General features: G+C 48.6%; 1 protein-coding gene across 1 annotated transcript; it reads left to right on the forward strand.

Annotated features, from left to right (window-relative positions):
- The first annotated feature begins 751 nt into the window (after positions 1-751).
- CLDN11 (claudin 11) lies at positions 752-13,095 on the forward strand. Its single transcript, XM_068692127.1, has 3 exons — positions 752-1,207; positions 3,689-3,853; positions 9,653-13,095. The coding sequence occupies exons 1-3, from the start codon at positions 982-984 to the stop codon at positions 9,883-9,885; spliced, it is 624 nt and encodes a 207-aa protein (XP_068548228.1). The 5' UTR covers positions 752-981; the 3' UTR covers positions 9,886-13,095.
- Positions 13,096-13,814: the final 719 nt, after the last annotated feature.

The raw sequence follows: 13,814 nt of genomic DNA on the forward strand, positions 1-13,814 counted from the left end.
AAACCCTCTGCAAAATGAGAAGTTGTGGTGGACACGCGGTGATGAAATTTCTTTAGGGATGTGTTGGCGTCCAGTAACATAAATGTGTTTGCAAAAATACAAAGTAAAGACGGGAAAATAGCGTCTGCCTGTTTCTGCAGATACAGGATTGTCTGTGAAGTTTTCCTTTTGACATTTGGAAACGGGCTCTTCTTTGTTTTATGAGGTAGGCTAAAAGTTATGCCCGTAATGAGTCTGAGTAAAAAGCCACTTATTCTAAATGTTAGCGTTTAAAAATGGAAATGAGGTGCTGCCTAAAGCAAACTTAAGACTCCGAGAGTGTTAATTAAGACTTTTGAAACCTCAGGCATGAGAGAACGCAGAGATGGCTCTTTTATGTTTTGCAGTTACTGAAAACATCAGAAAAGAAACAAGACCGATGATGTGCGTTTACTGCAGGAGTGCCGGTGGCTCTGGGGAGACGATCAGTTCTGTCTCTCGGGTAACTCTGTCCACCACGTTTCTTGCCTTATTTTTCCATGACGTGACAGAAGTGTGATCGTTTGTCTTCAGCCCTAAAACACCGCTTCGGTTTTTATCTCGAGCCTGAATTTTCAGCAGCCAGGCTGCCTGCACGTGAATAAATTAGCCTGTTTTGTCATCTGAGCACTGGAAGGGAGATTCTGCACCCCCTGTCCGCATCCTCCTCCTCCTCCAGCTCCCTGCGATGAGCTGCCAGAAGTTGGGGCTCCCCCCTTGCTCCTCCCATGCGCTGTGGGGCTGGAGGCAGCTCTGACCCCTCCCAGGGAGGGAGCTGGGCAGAGGCAGCCCGATGTGTGCTCGGGGACCTCTTCCCACCAAAGTCCAGTCCCTCCCGCTCCCAGCTGGCGGCAGGTCCCAGCAGCACGCGTCCTGCCGTGCCTCGCACAGCCCCGCAGCCTCCTCTGCCAAAGCTTTGTCCCTGCTCTCCTGCCCAGCTTGTAGGACCAGGGCCTCATCGCCATGGTGGCCACCTGCCTGCACCTGGCTGGATTTGTCTGCAGTTTCATCGGGTGGATCGGGGTGGTGGTGGCGACGGCCACCAACGACTGGGTGGTGACGTGCGGCTACACCATCACCACCTGCAGGAAAATGGACGAGCTGGGCTCCAAGGGGCTGTGGGCAGACTGCGTCATGGCGACAGGCCTCTACCACTGCAAGCCCCTCGTGGACATCCTCATCTTGCCAGGTACGTGTCCCCCTCCGCGCCCTCGTCCCTCCTGCCCCAAGGCACTGCTCTGTGTCATCCTGCCCTGGGGTGAAATGCTGGCGAAGCTCCTTCTGCTTCATCAGCCTGGGAGATGGTCCATTAAGTATGCTAAGGAGTGATAGCCCTTAACATGATACCCATTAAGTTCTACCTGGTTTTAATCGTGCCTAGGTATGATGTGTTATCTCTGGCTATTAAAATCCACTTAACGCTATCAATCATTGCCCTTAATAAACACTCGCCGTTTCTTTCACGTCTCATTTCCAGGTTGTACTGCAAAACATACATGGTATATTGAGATCTAAGAGAGTATTTCAAATTTCGCTTTGAGATGATGATGAACTGTTACAAATGTTAAGGATCAATTCCTTGAAATGATTTTGAGTATAATGAATCTTTTGGCATCTATTATTAATGCTGCTATGGCTTTTAATCTTCTGAAAGATTGTCATCGGTCTTGACGGTCTTGTGCTTCGGATATGTTCTAACACAAGACAGAGCTTTTACACAGTAAAGAGATATAACTACCCTTAATTTGTCATGATACTTTCTAATCATATAGTAATTTTCATCTAGTTTACTGCAAAGCAAACATTAAGCAAGGTGTTCCGTCAGTGTTAGTACATCTTTTGAGCTAACTAAATCCGTCTTTGTGTGATCCTGTCCCTGTAAGTTCAGTTAATTATTTTACCTAATGATTTTACCTATTTAAATTGCTGTTAACTCTATGGTGTTTCTTTGTTCTGCTACATTTTAGAGTACACATCATCAAGAATTTCAGAGGTGCCCCTTCCAAAGCTGACAGGGTAGAAATTCCTTGTAGCTTTCATTCATTTTTCCTTATTTATTTGTTTAAAGTGTTGTGGAAATAATTTCACAGCTGTTAGAAAGATTATTTCTGAAATACTCTCTGATACGATGCCTGGTCAGTACTACACAGTGTTCGGCAATTTTGAATCTCTCAGACCAGCTCCTATTCTTCCCTTCTGTGCATGTATACTTATATTTTAGTAGATTTACTTTCCTTATAGCTACTATTGTTAAGCATGATGCAGCACAGAAGAGAGAGAAATAGCTTGCCCAGAAGAAACAGTATTGAATGAAATTTAATAAATAAGTAAATAAGTCTTTCATCAAAAGAAAGAAATGTTTCTTTTCAGCAGAAACAGATCACAAAGCAAGATTCTTCTGCTTGTAACTCATCTGAGACCCATAGCTGTCCACGAGAGAAATTTGTCCTTGCTCTGCCTGCTCGCTGAATTGTATTTAGAGTCTTTCATTGACTGAGCCAAGTCCTTAAACTGGTGTGTTTGTGTGCATGTTTGATTGAGATCGATTACAGAGAAACCACACTGGGCATTGCCATCTTCTTTGTTTTCTCATTTTCTGCCCTTAACCCCTTAGAGAACTTTGTTTTGCTCAGTTTCCTGCTGAAAAATCAATGAAATGTTTGTTATACCTGGGCTCTGCCTTTTCAGGAGGAGTGAAATCCTCATTGCTGCTCTCTTATCCATATGTTGGTGGGATTTGCTTGAGGCACTCATCTGCTGCTATTCCTTGAGGCATCACAAAACACCGTGTCTGCGTGTGGCAGCTTCATCTCGTTAACAGGAGGGGAAAGAGAGCCAGCATTGTCACTCCGTGGGGGCTGTCCCGAGAGCTATATGTACTCAAAACTCAATATGTTCTGACACAGTCCCTCACAGACCGGCAGAAATAGCCTGCCCTGCATAGCCCCTGTTGTCCCTCACTGCCTTGTGCTGCCTGCTGCTGCTGCAGGGGACAGGAAGGGCGCGGTGGTGCCTGATGGAAGGCCAGGGGATCCCGTGATGTCCAGAGGGACCCAGATGAATAGCTTGGCTTTGGCTGTGAGAGCTCAAATAACTCTACAAAGTGCAGTTATTTCTCTTCCTCTGTCAGTGCCAGTGGTCAGCTGGACTCCTGTTGTGTGACCCTGGTTGCTGTCCCTCCTTCTCCCTGGTCCTCAGCTTCCCCTGGTGGCAGTATCTCATGGACCTGCATGTTTGAGTGATGGGTCTTCAGCTCTGTGGCCCTCCTGACCACAAACCTCGTCTGGTGGTAGCAAGCTGATCTCCGAGTCTTTAAATTCTAGTTATTTATTCAAGGCTGAAGAGATTCAAAAGATCCTTCCTCCCAGTTTCCTTTGCCGTCCCTTCCCCTATTTCCCAGCTCCATGATGTCTCCGCATCTTGCTGGGAAGGGTTTGTGTTTTCCAGACAGTGCTCCTTATGCTGTGGAAAATTTTGAGCTTGAACACCCTGTTCATGCACTAACCGTGGTAGTGCGGTCTCATTGCCAATATTTACTCACACAATGGCTTGAACCCGTCTCCAATACTCCATGCACATGTTCTGAGCCCATCAGGCAGGAACCTTCACCCAAAGTTCTTCACCTCTTGAGCCGAATAATCAAAATCCCATTTCCTTGCCCCACCAACAGGGTATGTCCAAGCGTGTCGAGCACTGATGATCGCCGCCTCCGTCCTGGGCCTTCCTGCCATCTTCCTGCTGATAACCGTCCTGCCCTGCATCCGCATGGGCCACGAGCCCGGAGCCGCCAAGTACCGCCGCTCCCAGCTGGGAGGGATCCTCATCATCCTCCTGGGTAAGGTGCTTGTGGTGCTGCATGGTGCCACCTCCAAGCCTCCAAGCGGGCCGGGTTAGGCCGGGCTGGGCCTCAAATGCTCCAACCAAAGGCATGAGCAAGAGGAGCACTGGGCAAAGTTAGCTGAGCCCTGTGGGAGGTGAAGCCCACGAGTCAGGGGGTGCTTTTCTGTGGGGACATCATGGGGGAGAGCACGGAGGAGTCCCCCCCGCCTCCTGCCAGCCTTGCCCCCCGGCCTCCGAGTTCCCCAGGGAATTTCTTCCCGTCCTCGGGGCCCGCGGAGGACATTGTTTTGAGCAGCTCAGACTGTGGAGCTCATTGTCCTCCACGCAACACCTGCATGTTCTTGAGGCCTCGTCATCTCAGCAACAGGCTGCGGTGCCTTGTTTTTACCCGTTTGTTTGGCAGAGGAGGAGGGGAGAGGGAAAGTGGCCTCTTTGTGCGGCTCTGCTGCTCGCTGGCAGCCAGCGCTGACATCATCCTCGTCTTTTCTTCTTCTTCTCCTTATTTTTTTCAAGTGGGCACCACAGATAGCTGCCATGAAAGAGGTACTTGGTGCTGCAGCTTGGGGAGCTGCTGCCTGCATGCACCCAGCTGGGGAAGAGCCCATGAGGCAGGCAGTGCTGAGAAGCTTTAAGGACGAGTCAGGATGTCTGAAATCTAAGGGGAAGCACAGTGAGAGTGAAACCAGTGTGCCATTTCACTTGCCACAGCTGGAAATCCTAGCACCAGCTCGATGGGGCCTGTTGAGGACATCCTGGGCAGGAGCAGCCACGCAGGAGAGCTATGGGAACATGGCCCTGATCCCTGTCCTGAAACCTTGAGTCATAGATTTGGTCTTGGCAGAGAAAGAAAGTGTTTTTTCTTGTTGTGAATGAAATTTTAGAGATGGAGGAGTCTGCTCTGCCTGATATCTTAGTCCTGGGATGCAGAGGAGTGCCAGCAGAGCTGCATTTTGTACCAGACAACTGTGAATTTTTAGTTTCGGTCAAGGAGAACCATGCTGTAAAATCAGCCCCATTTAGCATGGCTGCAGATGTGGAGCTGAGAGCATTGCTGCAAAATCTGCTTTGCTGAAGGGCAGCAACAGGGTTACAGCAGAAGGGCGACAGGCTTACAGGACCAGCAGATGTGGCAAACAAATGGCAGTGACAAAATGGAGTTACACAGGAACAAGTGGTGGTGGCCAAGGGGGTTTGGGGTCTAGTGTGCCACCACCTACCCTGGTCCTGCAATGGTGTAACACCAGTGGGGAGAACAGATGTAAGAGAATGAATGAGAGGAGCTGCAGTGCCCCTGCCAAACTGGAGGAGCAGAAGTGAGGCCACCAGCACACCAGGCTCAGCCATGAATCTCCTCTCTGCCTCAGAACGGGCTTTCTCCTGTGAGAATGGCAAGCGTGTATTTACAGAGACCTTGGCAGACAGATACTTTTCAGGACAGATTTGGTCTTCTCATTGTTTTCACCCCCATGAGCTGTGGAGCATCTGCAGCAGAAGGGATTTGCTCACACCCCTGATGTCCTGCGTGAGCTGGGCAGGGGCAGCCCCAGGTCCTGGGAGCTCAGCACCACACCACCCTAACTGCACCGCCCAAAGGTGTTTCAGTCACAGTTACAATAGCACTATTTTTGTCAGATTACAGATAAAGAATTAAAGTGTTCCTTTTGCTCTTAAACATTTCAAAAAATATAACCAAGCCGTATTTATTTTTACAAACACTTTTTTTTTTTTTCCCCAGTCTGATTAGCAAGAGAGTCCTCTTGGAAGTACAGCAATGTACAGAGCTCGGGGGACTTTGACATTATTTAAGCTGATTAATGATCTGTTATTTGAAAAACAAGGTGTTACCATTCCAGAGCATTTAATAAGTATAAATATCAGGCCTCAAAACACATAATACTGACTTAAAAGTCACCAAGTCCTGGACTGTTCTTATTTACTCTCTGGTCACTGAACCCTCACTTGTGGTTTTCAGTGTTTGCACCCCAACCTGAAGGGCTCCAGCCTTTTCCTCTAAGTCAAACCCAGCTCCCAGAGGTCTGGCTAAAAGAAACTGAATCCAAAACTACTCACAAACATAGCAGATATATTGAGAGTGGGGATGTGATCATGGAAGTTGGCCCCACGATAAAACACCGCTTGTTGCTCAGGGAGGGGATGGCAGTTTATCACTGAAATCGTTAAAAAGGAAAGAAGGGATTGAAACACAGTGTGGAACCAAAAAAAAAATAAAAATAAATAAATTAAAAAAATTGAAAACTTGCCAGGAAAACAATGGGCTCAGATATTCCATTGATTTTTCTGTCCACTGATAATAGCGGGCTGCAGAGTGCAACATGTGTGCACACCCTCCTATCCTGCCTGCTGATGTATTTATGTCTTTGCTCGATCCTATCTGACCAAGAGAATTGATTTATTGCTCAAAACAACCATCAGCAGTGGTTTGCTGTGAGCTGGTATGAAAACATTTCATACGCTAGTGTTGATGGAAAAAGCCGGGCCCATCCTGTGTTGTTGATACTAATTCAGGGGACCCCTTGCTGGTACCCAAGCGGTGATTTTCCTAGGGGAAGTGATGGACCTGAGAGACTGAAAACCAGATGGAAAATATGTGAGTTATTGGGAATTACCACCACAAAGTGACTGTATTAGCTATTGTGTACTAAATAAATGGTATTAATAGGTTCTTCTTGACATGGCTTTCTCTCAGAGGACTCTATCCGAAGAAAGCCAAGGTTTGAAAGTGTTTTTTTCTTTTTTTTCTTTTTTCTTTTGGGAAGCTGTGGACACTAAAAGACCTTTGTAAACCACGCTGTTCCCCCTAGAAGAAATCACAGAATCATTGAACCACTTAGGTTGGAAAAGACCTTCAAGATCGTCAAGTCCAACCAATTAATCGCTTTACACTGCAACACTCAAACTGTGGCTTAAGCCTCAAAACGTTCCCAGGTGGGCAGGTGGCTCAGGTAGGAGGGAAAACTGGTATCAGAGCAAATACATAGACCTGCGTGTGGTCCACTGAGCAACTGCTGTGCTGTGCACAGGGTAAAATGGCTTTGCACTTTTGGAGGCCAGACCATGAACTCCAACACTCTCAGTGCTGTTCTGTGATGTTATTTAGCTGGAATGACTTTATGAGATTTATTTGTACAGCCATAGATATCCAGATAAAAAGACTGTCTGTAAAAGAGAAACAAAAAATCACATATCCATTATTTCATTCTGCAAGACCAACTGCTTTGAAAAAGAAATCTTGACTTTGAGTTGGCAACTCAGGATAATTAAATTTAGCCATGAAAGAGAAGCATTCTTTCTTCTGCAGATAACTTGTAACTTACTGTCAGGGAATTTGGCAGGGACTCACAGTCCCTTGAGCTAGGGCTGTAGTGCTTTATCCTCCCCACTTTCTGTCCACGTGTGCTTCCACCAGCTAATTAAACCATGCCTATAATGCCCAATATTAAGAGATTCAGCTCAATGGATTGAGCAAGAGCATTGCCAAAAAGGACTCAGGCCTGCTGGCAGCCTGGGATGTGGCCCATGGGCTGATGGCAATGGGTGACCCCAGAGGGTAAAAGCTTTCATGGGGTTCGAGCTGCAGAAAGTAGACAAGCTTTTCGGTATGCGTGTGCCCCAACACATGCCCCTGCTTCCAGCTAACCTAGCTGGCCTAATGAAAAGTATTCCTTCTGTTTGCTGGCCTTCTCTTATTTTCTGCTGGTCTGTTGACAACAACAGCTGTGCTATCTGTACCCATTCTTTTTGAGGGAGAGGCAGAGTCTCTCAGCATTAGCACAAAGGAGAAGCAGCAACAGTTCCTACTCAAGCAGCTCCTCCTTGTAGGGAGCCTATCATAAAATGCACTGGAACATGCCCTACAATGCCTTTTGCAATTCTTTTGGGTTCCTTGGCAAAGCAGCTTATCTTCAGTCTTTCTCTGTGATACTAGACCATCACCTGAAAGAAATATCGCAGTTCCAGACCATCCTTTTCCCACCTCGGTGTAGGATTTACCATGCCCAGTCCACATGGAGCAATGAAACCTCGGGGCAATCCTCCTCCTGGCAACTGGGCTCACTGGTTACTGACAGCAGCTGGTAGCCTCCAGAGGCAGAGAGGCCGAACCAAGCCCTGCAGAGCCCTTGGCTGGTGTTTCAGCTTCCTAGTACTGTCAGCATTAAAATAACGTGCATTCACATGTGGCTGATCCATATGCACAAGAGCTGCCATTGTCCGAGCATCCCTGAGAGCTCTTCTCAGCCCAGTGCAAGTGTTTTCTTCGGTCCCGTCTCGGGGGGGGAGGGCTGGAAAAGATAAGGCTCTTATATTCTATGGACATAAATATATATATATATTTACTGCTGACAGAAAAAGAAAAGATGATTGTGTGGTTTTGGACAACAAAGACGCTTTTTGTCTGGAGCCCATCAGAATGCTTTGCAGATTCTCATCTGGTACATTTTAGTTTTAAAGCGCTGAGGCTCACGAGCTGGGAGCAGGACTGATCCCCACGCCGAACGGCTCTTCTCCCCTCCCTGCCTTCTCCAAAAATTCCTTCCAAAGCCACAGGGTCCTTGCTTTGAGAAGGCCCAAAATTATTGCTGGCTTTATTAGCATCCTCCAATGTTCTCCTCTTTTCCATAAGAAAATATTTTTTCTCATAATAACTGCAGCTATTGGGGATGGGTTTTCTGCTATACCGGCCAGGAGCTAGGGTTTGTTCTCCGCTCTAACTAAACAATTTTATTTTTTCTCTCACCCCTTTTTTTTCCCTCCTGCAACCTTAACTTTTTGACACCGCCCCCAGATATCTTTTAACGCGGTCGGTGGAAATCTGTACCGCTGCCACAGCCCTGTTATTGTTTTGCTCTGATTCTCCGATAGCCACAAGGATGGAGTCCTGCACAGCTTGTCCCGGAGGCAAGTAAATATTGACGGATTAATTCTTGTCAGATGTACCGGCCATAAAGGAGTATTGTTTTAAGACCTGCTCCTGTGAGCTGCTTAACACAGCCGCTCTTGTTGCACGTGGGGGCTTTGCGGGATGGAGGAAAGACCCTCGGTGAGGGTGAGGAGCGGGGTGACACGAGCAGGATGCAGGGCACGTATTTTCTCCATGCTCTGAGCATACCACACATGGAAAGCACTGTGCCCCCCAGCCTGGCTGCCTGCAAAGTCCTGAATTCGAGCACTTCACTGTCCAGAGGGTGCCTCCTTCACACGCCACCTGCCCAGCAGCCTTCCTGCTTCTTGTGGAGAAACCTGAGCAAAACTTGAAGTCCTCCGTCATTTTTTTGACCTGCTTTGTAGACTGTGGGTTGCATACCACGTTCCCTTAGGATGAGGTCTCATTTCTACTCATTTTAACAGGTTTCTGGGAAGCCTTGCTGGATTTGTCAGATTGTTTGACAAGGGAAATTTTCCACGGGGAAGTGGAATTCACTTTCCAGATTTGGGATACATTTCCCTCTCCATAAAACAAACAAACAAACAAACTAAATACCAGCACCCTGTACTGCTGCTTCTTCTATTCCTGCCCATTTTCTGCCTGTATTTTGTGAACCCTGCTCTGTCTTGCTAAGTACTGGGATATTTCGTGAGTGTTTGTGGCCGTTCAGTTAGAGCAACTGCAGTGATGCTGATCGAAATGGGCTGAAGCTGTAGCACACGAGTTCATGCAGAAATAGTGATTTAGAAGAGTTAACTCTGAGCCCCAGGTTTTACTGTCTTACCCCTGGTGTGCCCGTGGTCAGTGTGGGGCTGGGTCTGCAGTGACTCTCCCCTCCTGTCTCCCCAGCCATGTGCGGCGTCGTGGCCACCATCTGGTTCCCCGTCTGCGCCCACCGCGAGACCACCATCATGAGCTTCGGCTACTCGCTGTACACGGGCTGGATCGGCTCTGCCCTCTGCCTCTTCGGTGGCTGCGTCATCGTCTGCTGCTCGGGGGACGCCCAGACCTTCGGCGAAAACCGCTTCTACTACGCCTCGGGCTCCAGCTCCCCGACCCACGCTAAGAGCGCCCACGTCTGAGGCTCCCCGGCACCTCCACGGCCGCCGCCGGGCGCGTTGGCTGCTGGCACCGCGGGCGCCGCGCTCGCTTCTCCTGGCAGGCGCCGCTTCCAAGACCCCGGGGGAAGACCTTAGAAAAGCAGCCCCACTGCCCGGTGGTGCCAAGTGTTCCCGTCCCCACCTGCCTTGTCCCAACCCTTCTCCAAAAAGGACGCCCCGGCCAGCCCGACCCCTCCCTCCTGCCTGTCTCGTCCTCACCGCCTGCCCCATCTTCCTGCAGCCGGGATGGCTCGGATGGTTCGGGGTCTTCAGGTGGGGTTTAGGGGTTTTATTTTACTGCCTAGCTCACCTGGTTAAAGGAGAGTTTAAAGCAACAAAACAAGACACGAGAGAGACGCTTCCCTGCTGTTGAGAGGCTTCCAGCAGCTCTTTGCTTTCCCCCGTTCAAGGTCACTGCTTTGGCAAGGTTCGGGTGGGAGGGCAGGGAGGAAGGCTGCAACCCTCCAACCAGGCAAATGTTTCTCTTTCAGAAGAGTAGGGAAGTTTTTCTGCCTTTCTCTGTAAATACTTTTGTACGGATTTGATCATTTTAGTAACAGTATTTCCTGCACTCCCCCGGTCATCAGTATGAAGGAAGCAGAACCCAAAGTCCTAACCACACGGTAAATAACAGCTCCTCTGTACATAGTTTCAAATGACTTTGAGGGCTCTAATCTCCGCATTCTCATTGTTTTTTTTTTTTTTTTTCCATCTCTTTTTACTTTCCTTTGTACAGATCAGTTACTAAAAAAGTATTTTTACATTTTTAAAAAATTTTTGCTTTTTTTCCCACGAGTTTGTGTTCTGTCTTGCATCATTAAACAACACGTTTTTAACTCAACATAAAGCACCTGGTACAGCACAATTCTGGTGAGTACTGATGATGCCTTTGTACTTTAAGCGAAATACTGTACAATAAATAACAGTACCTGCAAACACTGCCTTCTCTTTTTCCTTCCTTCCTGTGTGTTTCCATAGCTGGCTTTTCCATGACACGGGTTTCCCAACGATTTTGAAGGTTTTTTTTTAAAGCAATTCAGGATGAGAGATTTTGCTGTGGATTTAAGTGTTAAGTTCTCAGTCCCTCTTGTTTTGGGGGAACCTCTAAAACCCGAGTAACCCCCTGTATGGTACCAACTGCTGCCTTGCACATTCATTCTTTCAATGTTCCCGATAGTGGCTTGCACCAGGGTAGGGATTTGCTGTACTCTTCACATCTGGGAGATTTAGAAACCCACTGGGACGATGGAGGTACAGCCCCAGCACTGCCTGGGCATGATGAAGTCCACAAGTCGTGATGCTCTGAGCTAAAATAAGTGTCTGATCTGTGGCCATCACTCTCTTGATTAAAACTGTAAGATGGAGATCTAGCTCTGTCCTTACTAGAGGCTGTAGCAATTTAATTACATTGATACCGAATCCCATCTGTTCCCAGGGACGTTAACTCGGTTCAAGTAACTGGTGTGAGCTGGGCTTCAGGCCCAGGGAAAGAGCAAAGGCCGGGGGCTGCTGCGCGGAGCAGGAGAGGAGGAGAGCTCCGACCTGGCGCTTTGGGGTGGTGGGGAAGAATTGGAAAACAAGGGCGCAGGTCGAGCTGTGCTGGATTGGGGTCTGTCTGCTCATCTTGGTCTGCTTCGCTTGGAGAACCCCATTATTTCCAGGGGAAAGGATGCTGCAGCTCCACGCCTTACCCTGCTGGGTGAGAAGCGAGCACAGGGGCATTTAAAAGGAGAGGAGGAGGAGGATGGCAGTGGAAGCATCTGCCTTCGAGCCCGGGCAGCTTTGAGCAGGACTTCTCCTGCCCGCGGCGCCCTGCAGCACCCACAATGTGTGTGCCAGCCGTGGGACACTTGTGGCCATTACATCAGGGGCAGGGCACAGTCGGGTGTTGTGTGCGCCGCGGGGACGCCGTCAGTGCTGCCATTGATGTGCGGGTGCCGCGGGCAGGGGCAGCGCGGGGACGTGCCAGCTTGTGCAGGCGGCCGGGATTGTGGATTGTGCGCCCGTTAACCCCGGGGCTGGCGGCGAGGGAGCCCTCGGAGCAGGAACCCGCTGTGATGCTGCCCTACAAATGAAGGGGAAAGCTCAGAAAGTCCTGTGGGTGCAGCAGGAGGAGGGAGGATGGCCAGAGTGGTGTCAGCGGGCTTGTTTTCCAGCACGGTGTTGGTGCTGCAATGAGGCTGTGCTGGTGCAGGACCCTATGGAGAGAGAGCCCTTCCAGGCAGCACTTGTTTTGTTTTTTTTATTTGTTATGATTTGGGATGCAACTCAGCACCTTTAGGCATGCAGGGCTGGGGGCCCTGCCCAGGGTCACTGGGTACCCATGACTGATCCCAAACCCAGCCCCTGGAAGGCTGCAGGAAAGCTGCTCAGAGGAAGGAAGACGCTTTATTTCGGGGAGGGGAGAAGAATAAGCAAAGCAAAACCATCTCAGAGCAGCCACAGTGAAAATGCAAATCTGCAACCCGCAGTGTGCGGAGCGAGGAGGTGCCAAGTGTGGGATGGGACCGGTGCTGGCATAGCAGAGGGGAGATTTTGGAGAGATTTTGGAGGGGAGATTTCTGGTGGCACTGTGAGCAGCTGGGATAACACCGGTGCCCCCAGGGTGAAGGAGCCCCGTGGGGCTTCGCGCTGCGATAGTCAACCTGTGGTCATTGGCTCTCAGTTTTTTTCTTTTTTTCTTTCTTTTTTTTTTTTTTTATTGTGTAAATGAATAACCATTTTTTTTTTTTTTTTCACAACAGTGCAAATAAATACCAAAGTTAGCCCATTGAAGTGGATTTTCTACAAAGGAAATTTTGAAGCATTTAAGGCAAGATCTGTTCACCTCTAATTTCAATTTAGCATTGAAAAAATATTGGACCCTCACTGATCAGCTTAACAAAATTTATATGGGAAAATTCCATTTTTTGTTGTTTAGTCTACCATTTAAAAGATTTACATTACTATGGAAGTTGGTACTAATATACATTTGTCTCTGACTTCCTTTAAAAATCCATTAGTTCCTCTTTCTTTGTTTGTTTGTTTTAATGTAAAGGCACACAATAAAGCTTTATGCATTTATTAAAATATACAGATTTTGGTAAATTTAGATTTTTTCTTAGTATCTCGATAATATATATATATATATATATAATATGTATATTTGTCAACAACACAATCATCTGAAAATAAAAGTCACTCCATAACATAGCTGCATATTTTTTTCTTTCCCGTGACACACTACAAGACCCCATTGTACAGTGCACCAATGGGCCGTTGGAAACCACAAAAATAAATAAAAAATAAATAAATAACGAACTCCGTTAACAAATACACCGATTTGATACCAGAACCGCGGAGAACTGTTACACCAGAAAGTACCACCTGCAAGAAAGCAAGATCTACACCAGAAGGACCGAACAGAACGAGAGGAGTGAGGACCATTTACAAGCCGGATCCGTGATGCCCGAGTGGGCTCGGGGCGTGATTTTTCTGCGGTGTGGGGGCTGCTGGCGTGCGGGGCCACAGCATGAGGAGGTCTCTGGAGGGACCAAGGGCTAGCCAGCCGCTGTGGGAGGCGTGAGGTATTTCTGCTCCCCCTGCCCCAGGCTCCAGGGTGCCAAGCGGGGCCGTGGTGGTGCTGGCGCTGCTCTGCCCGCGTTTTCCTACTGCGTGTACACCCCCCGGGTGCCCACCCACACGGTGCAGCCGTGCTGCCCAGCTTCCCAGGGAGGGATATGGGGACATGGAAGGGGTGGGGAAGGGATGGAGAAAGATAAAGGGCTGCAGGGGAGCTCCAGCAGCCCCCCTCAATGCATTGATCCGATGGAGCGGTGCCTACAGACACCAGGAGCAAGGATCAGGCCCTTGCCAAATGATACCCAGGCAGACACGAGGACAGACACTGGTACTGGAAATCCGTAGCAGGA

This window comes from Anas acuta, chromosome 9 (genome assembly GCF_963932015.1).
Source record: "Anas acuta chromosome 9, bAnaAcu1.1, whole genome shotgun sequence".
Classification (NCBI taxonomy): Eukaryota; Metazoa; Chordata; class Aves; order Anseriformes; family Anatidae; genus Anas; species Anas acuta.